Genomic DNA, 19,128 nt, shown 5'->3' on the forward strand with positions numbered 1-19,128 from the left:
TCTCTCCTCCTCCTCCTCCTTCTTCTCTCCTCCTCCTCCTTCTTCTCTCCTCCTCCTCCTTCTTCTTCTTCTTCTTCTTCTTCTTCTTCTTCTTCTTCTTCTTCTTCTTCTTCTTCTTCTTCTTCTTCTTCTTCTTCTTCTTCTTCTTCTTCTTCTTCTTCTTCTTCTCTCCTCCTCCTCCTCTCTGTCTCTCTTTCCCGCCCTCTTTCTCTCTCTCTCCTTTCTTTCCTCTCGCCCTCTCCCTCTCACCCTTTGCCCTGTTTCTCAGAGATGAAGGAGGAGGGAGCAGAACTAGCTCCTGGCTCACAGGTTTCCTCTTTAACTCTGGCTGCCTTGGAAAGGACGTGGAACTGACGGATGGGGAGGGAGGGGACAGAGGTGAGGTCCTCACGGGACTGCCAATGTGGGCACCTCCTGCACCTGGATTTGGGGAAGACCTGCCCACCAGCCACCAGCTGCTCACGGGGATTGGACAGAAACACAAGGAGGCGCCCCCTCAGGAGAGAATGGAAACGGGAATGTGCACTGACCCCCCAGCAGAATTGATGGAAAGGAAGCTGGCTGGCTGTTGGACTCTCTCTCCTTAGCCAGTCGCTTTCCTACCTGCTTCCAGTGCCCATAAACAACATGGTAATACTTTTCCTCTTTGTTCTTAGGCCTCTTTCTCCTTCATTTCTCAGGTGTTGTGTGAATGAGTGATTTTAGAGACATGGGACTTAGAGCCCTTGAGAGCAGGAAAGAGAGGGGAATAGGTTGGGACCCAAAGCACAGATTGGGGCGGGGGAGGTGCTGCTTTTTAATATGACTTTTAAATAAGGAACTATCCTCTGCAATTCATAAGTGCTGATTTTGTGTCAAGTTGCCTATGTCATAGCAGAGGTTCACAGGAGCTCAAGTCCAATGGACTTTTCAAAAACTCTGGAAAATATGAGGCTGTAGGATTTGGGATTAGTATTTTGCACTTCCAGTTTGGGACCTGGATCTGGAACAGATAATGAAAGCTATTCTATTTCCCAGGGAGCTCTAGCCCAAATTGACAGATTCAAGAAGTTTGGATGGTCTGGGATAAACAACTAGTGTCTGAATGAGAACTTTGGTGGTTTTTTGAATTCCTGGCTCTTTGACTTCCATTTGGTAATTCTGTGCACACATGAGAGAATGGTATACTGTCTACAAGGCCATCAGCCTCACTCAAGAGACATGGGTTCAAATCGTGCTTCTGACACATACTAGCTGTGTGAACATGAGTAAATAACTTCACTTCTCAGGCAACTCTCTAACACTATAAATTATACACAGGATGCCCAACTGCATTGTTCCACATTGGGAATATATTATACTCACTAAATTGCAGATGAGGCTGTCTTCTCCTCCCCACCAAGAATATGCACCTGCACACAAGATTATTATACACAAGGAGAACCATTCACACCAGGGTATGCTACTGTACAAACATTCATTGTCAGCACACAAATGCCACCCATGACAGGCATACATTCATATTAGCACATATATTAAACATGTATTCACAGAACATATACACACAACACCATAGTTCTGTGTAGAGAGTTAGTTTGGGAATCTGAAGACTTGGGTTTAAATCTTGGCTGAGATTTAAAGAAGCCTTTGAGACCTTGGACATTTAATCTCACTGGGCCTCTGTTTTCTTATTTATAAAATGAGTGGGTTGGGCTGGATGATGTCTGAGGTCCTTCTCATTCTAAATCAATGACTGTTATAATGAACATGCAAAACATGAACTTACTTGTATGCAAGCACACCCATGAGGGGCTGGAAGAGCCCTTGATTTGGAGTTGGAACACCTGGGTTTGAATATTTACCTTACCATTCACTGCTTTGGTGACCTTGGGAAGTCGCTCACTCTTTCTCTGTGCCTTAGTTCCTGACTAAATACTTTTTTTTTTTAAGCAATTGGGGTTAAGTAACTTGCTCAAGGTTACATGGCCAGTTATTTCTGGGTGTGGTGCTGAGTGTCTGAGCCCGGGATTCGATCTCCAGGTCGTCCCAACACTGGAGCCGGTGCTCTTACTCGCTGTGCTACCTGGCCGCCCCCTGACTAAATACTCTTCAGGTCCTTTCCAACTTTAAATGTAACTATCTGGTTATCCTCTCCAAGAGGCATTTGGACAACTTTTCCAGGCTTCAACCAGAACCTGGAGGAATTTGCCAAGCTTAGGGCAACTAGGTGGCACAATGGACAGAGTGCTGGACTTGGGGTCATGAAGACTTGAGTTCAAATGTGGCCTCACACACTTCCTAGCTGTGTGACTCAAGTCACTTAATGACTCTAAGTCTCAGTTTCCTCATCTGCAAATGGGGATAATAATAGCATCCACCTCACAGAACTCTTGTAAGAAAAGAGATAACACATGTAAAACATTTTGCAAATCTCAAGAATTCTATAAATATAATATAAATGCTAGCTATTATATGTTAACTATTTCATATGAATGGTAGCTATAATTATTTTAGAATTACTAAACTTCTTTCAAACATCAGTTAGTTGTAAATCCCAGAAATATTCACAAACCTGAAACTGAGTCAGACCTTCCATACCTAACAAAGAATAAATTCTGAGCAGTGAAGTTGGAGTCCCTGAGTTGAAATTCTAGCACTTCAACTTAGCACCCAGGTGATTTGGGGCAAGTATTTTCCTTTCTCTGAGTCTCAGCTTCCTCATCTGTAAAAGGTGGGGTTTGGACTAAGTTACCTCTAAGGCCCCTTCCAGCTCAAAATCCTGTGATTCTCCCAGGAAAGCCTTTGGTTTAGGGCCAAAAATTTCTCCTACCTCTTTTTAAAAACCTAAAGTTGTGTTAAAAGGAAACAAGTCTAAAGAGGTATGAGAGTGGGGGCAGAGTTAAAATATTCTTAATTGTGGGGCTTGGTGGAGAGTAGTCCAAGGGGCGTCTGAACCGCAGGTGGGAAATAGCAAGAAATCAGCCAAATTCTCTGGCTGTTCTGGAATTTGTGACGTCAAATACAGCTGAGAACAAGGGGACCCTTGGCAAAGGCTTGAGGATTTTCCTATAATACAGCATTATTTGTTGCAAACTATCTTCAAGTGTCACTTAGATTGTTAAATCCTTGACAACAGGGACTGTGGGGTATTTTCTGTCTTTGTACTTCTCTCAGTGCCCAGTGGAAGGGGAAAGGAGAAGGGGAAGACACAAAAGTGTGTTGATTAAAGGAAAGTATATGGCAAATAGTTTGGGGTTTTTTCCTTTTTCTTTTTCTTTTTACAATTGGAGAATGTTTATGCTGTTTGCTGAAGAAGAAAAGGAAAATGAAACTCAAGGGATTGTGGAACTGAATGTTGTACACTAAAAGTAAATAAATTTTAATTTAAATTTTTTTAATTAAAAAAAGAAGAAGAGGAAAATAAATTAAAGGAAACATTTCAGTTCAGTTCAATTTAATATTTAATTAAGGGCCTAAGATGTGTCAGGTACTGTTCTGGGAGCCAATAGCTCCTGCCTTCCAGGAGCTTCCATTCTGGATAAAAGGGAGAATTTCCTGACTATCAGAGAAGTGAAGCTTAGTTTTAGAGGATCCCCTGACCTAAAGCCCTCTTCCATCTTTGGGCATGGCACAGAGATAGCCCTAGATTCAACCAGGGGTGGGAAACCTGCAACCTCAAGGCCACATGGGGCCTTCTGGATCCTCAAATGTGGCTCTTTGACTGAATCCAGATTTCACTTTGGTCTGTGATCTCAAGACTGCAGGTTCTCCACCCCTGAAGAAAGCTATACTAGTGGTATGCAAGCTATGACTGGTCCTATCAAGCTGGAAAGCCTTCAAAAATGGCCTCAGAAACAGGTAATGTATCTGTCATCTGAGTGCCAGCCTAACTAAGTTTGGAGAGGCTCATCAGCTGAAAATCGACCCTTGAGGGATCTTCAGTCCCGGCAACTCTCAAAGCTGACTATTAGGGCATAGAGGGATTGGGATGTCTAACACCCCGGAGATCAAGGGTCCTTGAGGTAATTTTGGAGGTTTCATTATAAAGATCTTTAAGAAGAAAAGAGTGGTTCTTTCTCCTGAGTGCCTTAAAGTTAAAAGATAGACCAGATCTTATGTCTAAAGCCAGAAGGCATCTCAGAGGCCATCCAGTCTTACCCTCTCATTTTACAAATGAGAAAACTGAGACCTAAGGAGATTATGTGACTTGCTCAAGGTCACACAGGTAGTTTGTGACAAAGGTAGCTTCTTCTTAAAACTAAGACTGTATGATTTGCTGCTGTTAATCACTGCCCATCTCCAGCTTTCTGACACTCAGTTCAGTTTCATTTGCTTAATTTCATACTATATCAAACGTCAATCAATCAATCAATAAACATTTATTAAACACCTGCTTCATCCCAGTCACTGAGCTTAGCACTGGGGATACAAAGAAAAAGCCAAAGCATCTTCTGCCCTCAAGAAGCTTTCGTTCTAATGGGGGAGACAGTATGTATGTAACTAAATAGATCAGGGCTACATACAGAGTAAGTGAAAAGCAGACTTAGAGCAAAAGGCACTGGCAGCTGGGGAGTTGGGGCCAGGCCTGAAGAAAGTGACATTTGAGCTAAATCTCAAAAGCCAGGGATGCCAATAGGGTGGGGTGGGGAGAGGGATGCAGACAAGCTTTCAGGGATGCAGAGTCAAAGATGGGAGATGAAGCATCGTGTACCCTCTTGGGGAAGTTTCAACGCAAAACTCAGGTTTTGTTTTGAAACTCAAAAAAGCCCTGATTTCACAAACACCTGGTAAGGGAGGGAAAAACAAACTATCAAGATGAATGATCTTGTCAACAACATATAAACAATTTTGTATTGAATAAGCATGTGCTTATTCAAAAGCACTGTGCCAGGCTAGAGGAGTTATGATACAGTCCCCAGTCTCATAAAACTCACTTTCTTTTTTTTTTTAAGCAATCGGGGTTAAGTAGCTTGCCCAAGGTTACACAGCCAGTTTTTTTTGTGTGGGTGTTAAGTTTCTGAGGCCAGAACCGATCCCAGGTCCTCCTGATTCCGGGGCCAGTGCTCTACACACTGTGCCACCTAGCCACCCCCAGAATTCACTTTCTAATGGGGAGGAAAACATAAGGAAAACATAAACATGGATAACTTTTTAAAGCCTTTTGCAGTATGGATCTTTGTAGAGTTGACTGGTGTTTTTTGCATTTTTTTCCTCAACTAGAATCATGATCTGAATCTCTTTCCACCCTGTCAGTTTCAACCCTCCCCACTGCAGCATCCTGTTGGACAGTTCTGCCTGTGTGGCAGTGGGCAAGTCTCTTTCCGTCTCTGTATCTCAGCTTTCTCTTGTAAAATGAAAATGCTGGGCTAGATCTTTACTGTTCCTTCTGGCTCTAAGTCCTATGATCTGATGAGGCTGTGCAGATGAAAAGTTAAATGTATAGCCAATCTCCTGACCCTGTAAAGGAATGGAAAAATGTCTATTAAGTTTCATTGAAACCATTTCCAGGGTCCGTGACTGGTTAATGTTGTATCGATTACAGGGCTCCCAGGGCCTTACTATTCAACTAATTAATCATGGGCGTATATTCCCCATGGTTCCTTTAATATTGTCCATTTTCCTATGAATTTTGTTTTCATTATCAATAATAACTCACGTGTCTATAGTACTTTCAGGTTTACAAAGCACTTTCTTTTCAACAACCCTGTGAGATAGGCAATATAAAAACAATCAGCCCTGTTTTATAAATGAGGAAACAAAGGCTCAGAGAGAGCTGATTCTTCAGGGTCACACAGCTGGTAAATATCAGAGCTGAGACTGGGTCTCTTAACTTCAAGTGTAGTTCTCTTTTCTCTGACATTTACGTCCAATATATGAGCAGCTAAGTGGTACAGTGAATAGAGCATTGGACTTGGAACAAGACTCATCTCCATGAATTCAAATCTGGCCTTAGATACTTCTAATGTGTCAGTCTGGTTTCTTATCATTTATGTCTTGCTTGAATGACTGGAACCACTGGCCATTAATAAAGCGTGGGATTTAGAGCAACTTTAATTTAGAAAACTCCACTGACTGTTTCTTAAGTCAAAGGTTGAATCTCAGAGCTGAGGTAGTCTGTCTCAGTGTCTTGAGGCATGTGAATTCGCTGGGTTTGGACTAGAACCCCCAGATGTCCCTTCCCAACTTCAAATAACTGAGAAGAGACAGAGTGGAAAAGCTATTTGTGGTTTAGAAGGCAACATGGTAGAGGGGAATAGTAGTAACTCTGGAGGTAGAGGACTTGCATTCAAACCCTATTTCTGATGCTTACTTGTGTGACTTTGAACCAATTACACTAATCTCCCTGGACTTCAGTTTCCTCATTGATAAAATGAAGGGGATGGACTGGATGGTCTCTGAGGTTACTTTCAGTTCTATATCTTGGATCCTATGCTCCCAGAAGCTTGTGCTCTAGAACAGGACCACACACGATGAGCTGCGTTGGCCTGGGCAGACGGCTGTGTTTGCCTTCAAAACCATGGCAGGCAGAAAGAGCCCAGGGAAAGAGAGAACAGCATGGGCTGGGACAGTCAGAGCACAGCTCCTGAACTTGGGACCTTGCAGGTTGAAAATAAGGGGGGGAGGGGGGACATTGAATGGAGGGAGGGGACAGAAATGAAGAATCCATAGATTTTGTTAGATCTGGGAATGACCTTGGAATTCTAGCCCCATTCTCTCATTTTTAACTGTCTCAGTGCATCCTCCACACAGCTACCTAAAGCATAGAAATATTTCCTGAGCTCTATCACTGCCTTACTTCGATGATACCCGTTTGCCTTTGGGATCAAACAGAGACTCCTATGTTTGGTATTTAAAGCCTTTCACAATCTGATTACAGACTACCTTTGCAGGTTTATTACATGTTTCTCTTTCATTAACTCTATGTTCTAACCAAACTGTCCTTTCTGTTTTAGTCTTCTCCTGATTCCAGGTCTCCACAGAGTAGTCCTTTCGTGCCTGGAATACATTCCCTCTTCCCTGACACCCCTTCAAAACTCATATACCCTACACATACACACACATGTATATACATACATACATGTATGTATACACACATATATTTTTCCCTCTGAACCAATTTCAATGAGAGTAAGGTTCAAGCATTACCTACTACTCACCCTCCAATTTCAACCTTTACTATAAAAGCTCTTCCCTGGGTGCCTCTTTTATGTGAGAAAGTTCTCCTTATTCTGTTTCCTCCTCCTCCCTTCTCCCAATGCATCCCTCTTTCTCATTTTTTTATATTATCCCAACAAAATCAATTCATATCCATGCCTTCTGTCTATGTAGACTCCTTTAATTGCCTTAATAATGATAAAGTTCTTAGAGTTACATGTGTTATCTGACCTATAAGAATGTAAACAGTATAACTTTATTGAGTCTTTTATTATTGCTCTTTCTTGCTGATCTTTTTATGCTTCTCTTGAGTCTTGAGTTCGAATGTCAAATTTTCTATTCAGCTTTGGTCTTTTCATCAGGAATGCTTGAAGGTCCTCTGTATCATTAAATATCCATTTTCCCCCTGGAAGGATTATACTTGTTTTTGCTCTGTAGGTTTTTCTTGGTTGTAATCCTAGTTCCTTTGCTTCTGGAATATCAGATTCCAAGCCCTCCACTCCTTCAACATGTAAGCCACTAAATCTTGCATGATCTTGATTGTAGTTCCATGATATTTGAATTGTTTCTTCCTGACTGATTTCAATATTTTCTCCTTGGCTTGGAAGCTCTGGAATTTGGTTCTGGGAATTCCTGGGAAATTTCCTTGGCTCTCTTTTAGGTGGTGATCAGTGGGTTCTTTCAATTTCTATTTTTCCTTCTGGATCTAAGATATCAGGGCAGCTTTCCTTGATAATTTCTTGAAATATGATGTGTAGGCTATTTTTTTGCATTAGCTTTCAGGTATTCAATAATTCTTAAATTATCTTTCCTCTGTCTATTTCATAGGTCAGTTGTTTTTCTAATGATTTTTTTTTATTCTTTTGATTTTGTTTTATTTTTTTTCTTGATGTCTCATGGAGTCATTAGCTTTTATATCTGCCCAATTCTAATTTTTAAGGAATTGTTTTCTTCAGTGAGATTTTGTACCTATTTTTCCATTTGGCCAATTCTGCTTTTTAAGGAGTTCATTTCTTCAGTATTTTTTGTGCCTCTTTTACCAAGCTGCTAATTTTCTTTTCATAATTTTCTTGCATTACTCTCATTTCTTCTTCCAATGTTTCTTCTACCAGTCTTATCTCTTCCTTGAACTCTTCCAGTAATTCTTGTTACATTTGAGTGCAATTAGCATTTTTCTTTGTTGCTTTGCTTGTAGCTCTTTTCACATTATCTTCTGAATTTGTGTTGATCTTCCCTGCCACCATAGAAACTTTTCTGGTAAAATTCTTTTATTAAAAAAAAAAATTGTTCATTTTCCTAGACTATTTCTTCACTTTAAACTTTATGTTAAAGTTGAGTTTTGTTCACCTTCGGTGGCAAAAAAAAAAAAAAAAAGCACTATCCCAAACTTCAGGCTTTTTCATATTGCTGTTTTCAGAACTAGATCTGGGGGTCTGCAAGTTTTTGGTGCTTTCAAGATATTGTGATCAGGGGAGAGGTGTGATCACTACTCTCCTGGTTTGTGTTCTGGTTTTTATCTAGGAAGGGGCCTTTCTCCCCTTTAGCTACAAGAGCTAACACCTCTCTTGGCCCTAGAACTGTGATCAGGTCCCCTACTCTCCTGCAGACTGAAGCACTAGTACTTCTCTGTGCCTTGAAACTGTGACCAGGGCCCCTGATCCCTTCTTACTGACCACAAGTATTCCTCCTTGCCCTGGAACTATGACCCAGAACTTTGTATGGGCAATAGAGCTGCTGATCCATGCCAGCTGCACCCAGTGCCAGCAAAGAGTCCCCTGTAATCTCTTTCTGACCATTTGTCCAACACTCTTACCATCTCTGGGCTGAAAGCTCCCACTGCTACTTCTGCTTCCTCTCCAGCTGACATCTGGTGCTCCTGTAGCATGCAATCTGGACGAGCCCCAAGCCCAGTGTTACAGACCTCTCCTTTCCACCTCCTAAGTTGTATTAAGGTAGAAAAATTTCTCACTCTCACCTTTTGTTGGCTCTGCCACTCCAGAATTTGGTTTGCACAGTTACTTTAAAGTTTTTGGAGGGGAATATTGGGAGAGGTCAGCTGGGTTGCTGCCTGTGCTCTGCCATTTTGGCTCCCTCAATAAATACCACACTGCCTTATTAGGTTCCCAGAATACTAACTGCATCTCCTCCTTAGGACTCTAGGTTAAAAACCTCTGCTTTATATTATCTTGCTTGGTGATTTCATCAGCTCCCATGGATTCAATTATCATCTCTATGCAGATCATTCTCAGATCTATTTATACAGCCCTTAAGCTCTCTTCTGATCTCCAGTTTCACATCACCAACTGCCTTTTGGATACTTCAAATTGGATATTCCCTTAAGCATCTCAAACTCCACATGTCCAAAATAGACTCATTATTTTCCCCCAAAACTCTCCCTCTTTCTGATGTTCCCTATTACTTACTGTAAAGGGTACCACCGTTCTTCTAATCACTCAGCCTCAAAATATCAGTATTATCCTCAACTTCTCACTCTCTCACTCCATCTATCTAATCTCACCACATCTTTTTTCTCCCACCACATCTCTCTTATATGACCCCTTCTCTCCACCCAAACAGTCAACACCTTGGTGCAACTCTTCCTAACCTCACAGTTAGACTGTTTCAATAGCCTGCTGGACTATTTCAGCCCCTATTTCAGTGGCATCATGACCCACAGTTTAAGAAGTGCTGAAGGGGTCACAAGTGGAAAAAGTTTAAGAAGCCCTAGCTACATGATCTTGCTTTTTTTTTTAAAAATAAAAAGGGCAGTTTTGACTCTGTTACTTCCCTACTCAAACTCCAGTGGCTTCCTATCAACCCCAGGATCAAATATAAAATCCTCTATTTTCTTTTAAACCCTGCCACAATCTGGTCCCTTTCTACCTTCCCAGTCTTCTTACATCTTACTATCCTCAAGATACTCTATAATCCAGTGACACTGGCCTTTTTACTCTTCCTCACAAATAACACTGCAGCTCCAGGCATTTTCACTGACTATTCTCCATTCCTGAAATGCCCTCCCTGCTCACCTCTACCTTCTGATTTCCCTGGCTTCCTTTAAGACCCAATTCAAATCCCACCTTCTACAAGAGACTTCCCCCAGCCCTCACCTTCCCTCTGAGATTACATCAACTGTATGTATCTTATACATACATACATTTTTGTATCTTGTCTCCCCTCATTAGACTATGAACTCCTTGAAGGCAGGAATCACATTTTTGTCTTCCTTTGTATGTCATCACTTAGCACAGTGACTGGCACACAGTATGTGTTTAAGAAATGCTGGTTGTTATTTTTGTTGATGAAGAAGAAAAGAAAGGAGGGAGGGAGGAAGGGACGGAGGAAAGAAGGGAGAAAGGAAGGAAGGAAAGAAGGAAGGAAAGGAGGAAGGGAGGAAGGAAGGAAGAAAAAGGAAAGGAAGGGAAGGAGAGAAGAAGGGAGGAGGGGGAAGGAGGGAAAGAGTTCCCAGGGTCAAATTTGAAATTAAATTAAATTTGTTCCTGTTTCACAGATAACACACAGGAGGCACTAGAGGTTTGGGACTCCAGCCTCTAACAGGTTCACTTTTGATTTGGTCAGACAGGCAGACACCTTCAGAGGGGTTAATAATCAACTTTATTCTAGTCTAGTCTTCTCAAAGGAAGTTGCTGATAATAGGAGCATTAACTCCTATAGCATTCCCTAACAACCCTTCTTGCAGGGGCCAGCTATGGGGTCAGCCAAGACAGACACAGCTTGTACATTCCCCTAAATCCCCTCAAGCCTTGATGGGGGCCAATCAAGACTCATACAGATTCCCCTTGGTTTCCCCACTCACTGACCAGTGCCCACTTACTTTATAGAGCAACAAAGAGGGTATATTGCCAACACTAAACTCACAAGTTAACTTTAACAATATCATCACTCTACGCAAGCATAGTAAATATCAATTATGTTGCCACTGTATTTCAGGGTGCAGCCTCAGTAGGACTGTCTATCACTATGATTCTAGGAATTGCTATCTAAGATCCTTGAGGCTATTTTGGGAGTTATTATCTAACACCAGGAAACAAGACATTGCCATGGCCATGGATCCTGAGTAACTAAAGTCTAAAAAGGATAACAAAATCCTCCTTACATACAGTTCTTTACTATTAGTGTCACCTTGGGCAAATCACTTCCCCTTTCTGGGTATCAGTTTCTTCATTTGTAAAATGAGGGGGTTGGGCTAAATGATCTCCTTTCAAGTTCATCAACTTACTGTTGTATGATCCCTTCAAGCTTTAAATCTTATGATCTTAGGAAATTTAATTCAGTTCAATGCACATTTATTAAACACCTACCAATACTAGATACTATGCTGGGTCCCTGAAATCACATTAACTTATCACAAATTATGTTCTGAGACCAGCGCCTGAAAACGAGGTAACAACAAAAGTGCAGCAAATGTAGGCAAATAATAGCTGACATTCACACAGTGCTTTAAACTTTGCAAAGTGCTTTTTCATATTATATCATTTGAGTCTCCCAACAGCCCTGGATTTTCTGATTTTATTCAAATTCCAGCTAAAAATCCCACCTTCCACAGGAAGTCTTTCCCAGTTCCTCTTAATTCCAGTGCCTTCCCTCTGTTGAGTATCTCCAATTTATCCTGGATCCATCCTTTTTGGCACAGTACATAGAGTACCAGCCATCTCAAATCCAGCCTCAGATACTTACTAGCTGTGTGACCCTGAGCAAGTCACTTAACCCTGTTTGCCTCAGTTTCCTCATCTGTAAAATGAGCTGGAGAAGGAAATTACAAACAGTTCCAGTATTTTTGCCAAGAAAACCCCATGTGAGGTCATGGAGAGACAGACATGACTGAAATGACTCAACAACAACAACAAATATCCATTTTTGCATAATTGTTTGTTATTTGAGTGAAACAACTGAATAACAATTGTCTGGTACCTGCCCCATTAAGTTGTGAGAACTCCTTGAGAGCAGGAACTTTCTTCCCCCTTTTTTTGTATCCCCCACACTTAACACAGTGCCTGTCACCAAGTAAGTGTTTCATAAATACTTATTGCTTATTTAACTAACTACAGGTATCATCCTCATCTTACAAAGAGCAAACAGGGTCAGAGAAGTTGTGTTACAAACCCAAAATCACACAGTGTTTGGGAAATGGGTGTTCTGACTCTCAGTCCATTACTCGGTACATTCAGCTAGAGTGATTCTCTGCCTCTGAGGCAGGTCATGGAAAGGGGGAGTGATGGATGGGCACAAGAGCTTGAGAATCTCCCATTGCGACAGTTGGGAGCTGCAGCACATAATTTACTATTTCCTTTCCCTTCCCCGCCCCCCCCCATGATATATCTCATTTCTTTCCCTCTCTCCCCATCCCAGGATTCCCAATCACTGGACACAGCAATTCAGAGCACCCTTGCAGCCCTCTATCCTCCCTTTGAAGCCACAGCTCCAACCGTCCTTGGCCAAGTGTTCCGCCTCCTAGACATTCACTACCAGGGAGATGGGCTCTGCTGCCTCCTGGATTTCTTGATACCTGCCAAACGCCTTTTTGAACAAGTCCGGGAAGCAGCCTGTGTAAGTCAAGGAAGGGGGAGGGATGGAGATGGTTGATCAACCAGCTTTGGATCTCCTGAGCTCATGAGACACCTGGGAGTCTGAGTGGAGCTCTTGTGAAATGCAATTAGGAATCCTTCCCATTCTACTCCCTAAGAACAGTACTTAAAATGAAAGAAATAAGGAAGAAGGATGATTTGGGTTTTACTATAGGAGAAATGAGGAAATGAGATTTTATGTACTACGTCTGTGGGAGAAATATGCCAGTGAGATAAATGTGTCTTCTGCCAGTGGAAGCAATTAGAAAATGGAGGTGATTGCGCCCTATGTTGATAGAAGAAAGATATCATACTGGAAAGAGCACTGCTTTTGGAGTCACAAGACATAGATTCATGACCTTGGACAAGCGATTTTCCTTCTCTGGATTTCGTCTATAAAATGTGGGGATAGGACTAGATAAGGGACAAGTTGAGAAACTGGATTTCCCTGACATGTCTGCCTTCCAAAATCTGTTCTGTTTTCTCCCTCCCCTCCCCTCCCCTCCCCTTCCCTTCCCTTCCCTTCCCTTCCCTTCCCTTCCCTTCCCCCTTCCCTTCCCTTCCCCCTTCCCTTCCCTTCCCTCTCTCTTTCTGAAAAACACTGCAGTGTTTTTCAATGTGTCCTTACTCAGAGCAGGAAAAAGAAATGTCATTCTTCCCCCAAGCTCTCATAGCAACTCCATCCCTGATTCAGGCTTGTAGAGGTTTAATCATCTTTCTTTCCACCAAGGAGAGTCTTATGCAAAGGTTTCAGGCTTGAACCTGGGTTACACAAGAAATAAGGAAACAAGAAAATTGTGTCTTTTGTTGGTGGAAAAAGTGACACTGTGTGCCTTGAGTCAGTGGAAGAAATAAGTGAGATGGTTGTTTGTTTTGTAAATAGGAGGCTTAAGGAAGTGGGATAATATACCTCAATTCCATCACAGAAACAAGGAAGTGGGATAGTTTAGCATTGGCCATATTACTTTCAGGCAGGTCTCCTGAATGATGATGATTCTAATTTTGAGTTGCCCTGGCAACTTCTTCATCTTGTCCTGACTCTCCCCACACCAATTATTTTGTACTTTGGTTTTTTTGGGGGGTGGAGGGATTGGGGAGGAGGAGGACAGTATGGGAGGGAGGAGGAAAAAGGAAGAGGAGAGGGAGAAAAAAATGGCACAGTTCCCTAGGTCCCTGGAAACCCTGAGGCATAGCCTCGCATCATGGGAATTTGCCTTTCTGCTCTGGGAAGGTCATCCCACCCAGATGGAAATACTAGAGAGAGCATCTCAGAGCATCTCAAAGTGTTCCTAGTCCCAGTGGCCAGCAGAGCTGACTCATCCCTCCCGAGTTAGCTTTCAATCCAGAGCCTTACCAGGCTCCCTGGCTGCGGCAAGAGTCAAAGGGAAACAAGCCACATACTCTGTGTGTCTGCCAACTGTTCTGTGTTGTTATTTAATATTTATTAAGCACTAGAAGAGAAAAAAAAATCCAAGGCCCAGCCTGATGAGTCCCACCCACAGTGCTCCAGTAATAATAAATGGCAGTTGTGGCCATCACAAAGGAATTTCTGGAGCCAGCTTATTTTCCCCCATCATTTGCCATGCACTGAATGCATGCAGAACGGACTGCCCAACTGTGAAGCCTTAAGGGAAACCTCTCTTTGATGGTAAATTGGATGTTTGAAGAGCTAAGCACCTGTCCCCAAATCAAAAACAGGCTCTGGCTGGGATGAATTAGTTTTTGAGATTTATCCTATGAATTTCTAGCATGCTCCTTTTCTCTTCACCCTTTCCTCACCCAGTCTAATCTACCTATAGCCTTTGCCACAGTGGTCTATTTCTTTATCTTGTTCTTCCCCAGCTTTTCCTGTGGGTCTGTGTTTAATAATAATAATAACAGCTAACACTTATATAAAAGTTACTATGCACCAGGCATTGTGCTAAGGTCTTTACAGAGATATTCTCTCATTTGATCCTCACAACAGGCCCCAAAGGTAGGTTCTATTTTATCATCCCCTTTTTGGAGGTGAGGGAACTGAGATGGACAAATTAAAGGGCTTACCCAGGGTCACATGGCCTTAGGCCACATTTGAATTCAGGTCTTCTTGCCTCCAGGCCATGTGGGGACAGCTAGGAGACAGAGCAGAGAGAGTGCTGGGAATGGAATGGTTCAATGCTGGAAGTTGGGTGGCTAGCAGGAATGGATTTTGGTGAGGAAGTCTGTACCTTGACTGGGGCTCACAGGAGAACGAGGGCTATAAAGGTGATGGTTTTCTCACCTAAGAAGGTTTCCCTCTAGTTCCATTACAAAGGCTTAGCTAATAATGTGACTGGGGCTTTTATCTTTAGAGCAGAACCTACAAGACTGCATTTGTAAATTAAGTTTAGAAGTTTTATATCCAAAAACCTTTGCTATGGTAATTGTTTGTAAACGGGAATGTATTTTGAAATGTGCTGCTAGAAAAGGAGTGTAAAGAAAAATAGTTTTAAGGGCATTCAGAGAGAGGGAGTTAGGGCCCAGCATGAGAAACCATTGCTCACATTAGGCAATAATCTGAGAAGCAGAAGGACAAAGTGCTTGTTGAGAGGGCTGGTTTTTGGTTGTTTTGTTTTGCTTTGTTTTTTTACATCTGATGCAAGTTGCCCAACTGTCTTGGACTGCCAAGTGGGGGAGAAAGTTTTGCCCCTCTAAATTTGAGCACCTCAGGCAAAACTCCACTTGCCTCACCTCAGTTTTGGTTCCAGATAATACTGTGTCACCAGGTCAGCACTGGTTTTGTTTTGAAAACACTTTCTGTGTTCTAGTTCTTTAAATAGATTTATTATAAGGTAGTAATTATCAACAAGAGGCAATAAGGCAGACATAACAGTGTCTAAATAAAATCCAGAAAAATATACAAAAGCAAAAAAGAAAAGGTCAGAAGGGACAATATAAACAAATGGAACAATTATGTTCCCATCTTCTTCAAGTTAATATAAATATTGCCTTTAAACAAACTGTAAATTGAGGAAGTTTGAGGTTTCATAAATAATTTTATTCTGGTTCTTTTTTTGTATGTTTGAATTTGTGTTGATAGTTCCTTTTTCTCTCTGGGAAGGCGTGGGGTTGCATCACCATAGGGCGCTGCTCTCTGCAATGGAAGATTAACAAATGTTCCACCACTGGAGTCTTCCAGCAGGACTCCTAGCCTTTCCTGGGGCATGGACTCCACTGCCAATCTGAGAAAGCCTTTGAGCCCCTTCTCACAATAATGTTTCTAAATACATTGGAAGGAAGCCAGGATTTATTAAGGACGTACTATGTACCAAGTACAATGCTAAAACGCTTTACAAATATTACCTGAGTTGATCTATCTCACAACAACCCTATGACGTAGTTGTTAGTTTTTCCCCCATTTTATGAAGCAAAGTAAAGTTAAGTGACTTGCCCAGGATCACACAGCCAGTAGTTATCTGAGGCAGGATTTGAAATCAGGTCTTCCTGACTCCAGGCCCAGTGATCTATCCATTGTACTACCTAGCCACTTCAATAAGATTGGGTAATATGATGTTAGGATAGTGAGGTACCACAGTAGATTGAGCTCTGACCTGGAGTTGGGAAGATCTAAGTTCAAATCTGGCCTCAGACACTTCCTAGATGTGTGACCTAGGCAAGTCACTAAACCCTGATTGCCTCGGTCTCCTCATCTGTAAAAAATAAACTGAAGAGGGGTGGCTAGCTGGCCCCCTGAGTTCAGATCCAGCCTCAGATACTTAACACACACAAAAAAAAAACTAGCCATGTGACCTTGGGCAAGTCACTTAATGCCAATTGCCCTCCGCTCCCCCCTCCAAAAAGCAAAATAAATAAATAAATAAACTGAAGAAGGAAAGTATAAATCACCCCAGCTTTTAGTCAAGAAAACCCCAAATGGGGTCACAAAGAGTCTGAAATGACTGCAAAACAAATGAACAACAATAATATAATATAGGATTACGAAGGAACTAATTATATTGAAATGTATTTATTAAAAATATATATGTGTTATGTGTAGGTATATGTATGTGTGTGTGTATTTTTAAACAAGTTCATAAGTTAAGAGACTCCAAGTTAAGAACTTTTTTGTCTTAGAGAGTTGCCTGGGGAGTGGAGAGGGTAAGTGACTTGACCATGGTCAAGGTGGGTCAGAGGTAGGATTTGAACCCAGTCCTAGGTTCAAGCCCTGCATTGTCTGTAGCTTACTAGGTACTAGAGAGGATTGTGGGGGAGAAGAGGAATGAGCTATCAACACGTTCAAATGGAGGGACAAGGACAAAAAAAGATGATATTAAAACCTTATACTTCCACCATTTACATTTTACTTAAAATAAAAATCTATGTTAATTTGAACAAAACAGGAAAGCCATTGTTCTGTTCCTCCCCTTGGTCCCCTTCTGGACTTTTTAAAAACTTCTCTAAGGCCATCTATAACAGGCTCCTCCACTTCCTCTCCTCTCACTCTCCCCTGAAAACTGTTCTTTCCAAAACTACCAATAAACTCCCAAGTGCCAAATTCCATGGCCTTTTCTCAAGCCTTACCTTCTTGATGACTTTGCAGCATTTGTTACTGCTGCTCAGCCTCTTCTCCTTGATACCCTCTTCTCTCTAGGTTGTTGCAACACTGTTCTGTCCTGGTTCTTCTCCTATCAGTCTGAGTGCCCCTTCTTAGTCTCGTTGGCTGGATTTTTATTCAGACCGCTGTGAACAGGCCCACAGGATTCTGGCCCATGAACAGTGAAAGCTGTTCCTCCTCCTGCTGTGATGCCAGTGGTCTTACACGGGCTGGGTGGGCATCTGCAGGAATCATAGGGGGTAGCTGGTTGGCTCATGGTACAGAAAGAATGCCACATTCAGGAACCTGTGGTAGTCTCAACAATATCCCTGTCCTCAGAATATTGCCGCCCATCAGCTCACCACCTGTGGTCCAGAAGCAAAGGGAGTAAACACTGGCTGACCTTCAAGGCTCAACCACAGATTTTCTCAACAAATCATGCTGCAGGTGGCCTGTATTTGGAGCAGAAGGAAGGAGGGAAAGAGAGGGAAGGAGAGGGGAGATCCAGATCAAGTGATTCCTCTGATGGAAGAGGGGAACCCCTTGTTAAAGAGTTGTTAACAATTGAAAGCAAGGTACCTGACTGTTTGGGGTCACTCCCATTCCAAACAGCCAGTCAATAAATATTTATTAAGTTCCTACTATGTTCCAGGCACTATGGTAAACACTGAGGATTCATAGAAAGGCAAAAAATAGTCCCTGCCCTCAAAGAACTTACAGTCTAATGGGGGAGAAAATATGCAAATGACTACATACAAACAAGTGATATGCAAGACAAATTTGAAATAAACAGTAGAGGGAAGGCATTAGAATTATGGGGGATAGGGAAAGGCTTCCTATAGAAGGTGGGATTTTAGCTAAACCTGGAAGAAGTGAGGAAGTAGAGATGTGGGAAGGAGAGCATTCTAGATTTGGAGAACAGTCAGAGAAAATACCCAGAATTGGAGGATTCAGGTCTTTGGGAAGGAATATCGAGGGACTCTAGTGTCACTAGATCATAGATTTCATGGGGTGGGGGGTGGGGTGCGCAGGGGGAGGTGGTAAGGTGTATAGACAGGTAGGAGTGAGGTTATGAAGGGCTTTGAACCACAAAGGACTTTATATTTCATCCTGGAGGTGACAAGGAGACTCTGGAGTCCATTGGGTGGGGCAAGGGTGTTTTCCAAGATCATTTTGGCAGCTGAGTCAAAGATGAGCTATAGCAAAGGCAGGGAAACCAACCAGTAGCTATTACAACAGTCCAGGTATGAGGTGATGAGGGCAGGCACCAGAGTGGTACCAGTAACAGAGGAGAGAAGGGGGCATATTCAAGAGAGGTATCAAAGGTAAAACCAAGAAGCTTCAGCAATTAATTGGATGTAGAAGGTGAGAGTGAGTGAGGAGTTGAGAATCATACTTCAGTTGTCCTGGGGGCCTGGGAAGATCGTATTACCCTCCAGAGTAATAGGGAAGTTAGAAATACAAAAGGACTTGAGGAAGAAGAAAATAAGCTCTTCTTTGGACACGTTAAGTTTAAGATATCTATAGGATATTCGGTTTGGAATGTTTAATAGATAACTGGAGATAAGCAAAGACATTGTTGAGTCATTTCAATCACATCCAACTCTTCATGACTCATTTGGGGTTTTCTTGGCAAAGATACTTTTGTAGTTCTCCATTTCCTTATCCAGTTCATTTTACAGATGAGGAAACTGAGCAAACAGGGTTAAGGGATTTGAACAGGATCACACAGCTAGTGAGTGTCTGAGGCTGGATTTGAACTCACAAAGATGAGTCTTCCTGACTTGAGGCCAGCTCTCGATCCACTGTGCCACCTACCGGTAGCTGCCCAGCAGAGACATTAGGGCTTAAGTAAAT

The 19,128-nt window shown here is 42.2% G+C and overlaps 1 protein-coding gene across 1 annotated transcript in view; it reads left to right on the plus strand.

Annotated features, from left to right (window-relative positions):
• Nucleotides 1–24: 24 nt before the first annotated feature.
• Nucleotides 25–19,128, plus strand: part of KIAA1755 (KIAA1755 ortholog) — a 76,018-nt gene continuing 56,914 nt past the window's right edge. Inside the window, exons 1-2 of the mRNA XM_069063506.1 lie at nt 25–630; nt 12,505–12,702. Coding sequence (XP_068919607.1) covers nt 628–630; nt 12,505–12,702 — 201 coding nt within the window. The 5' untranslated portion in view covers nt 25–627. The remainder of the gene's footprint in view (nt 631–12,504; nt 12,703–19,128) is intronic.

Source organism: Petaurus breviceps, unplaced genomic scaffold, assembly GCF_028583685.1.
Source record: "Petaurus breviceps papuanus isolate PSGF00001 unplaced genomic scaffold, PetGlider_PUasm1.0 90591, whole genome shotgun sequence".
Classification (NCBI taxonomy): Eukaryota; Metazoa; Chordata; class Mammalia; order Diprotodontia; family Petauridae; genus Petaurus; species Petaurus breviceps.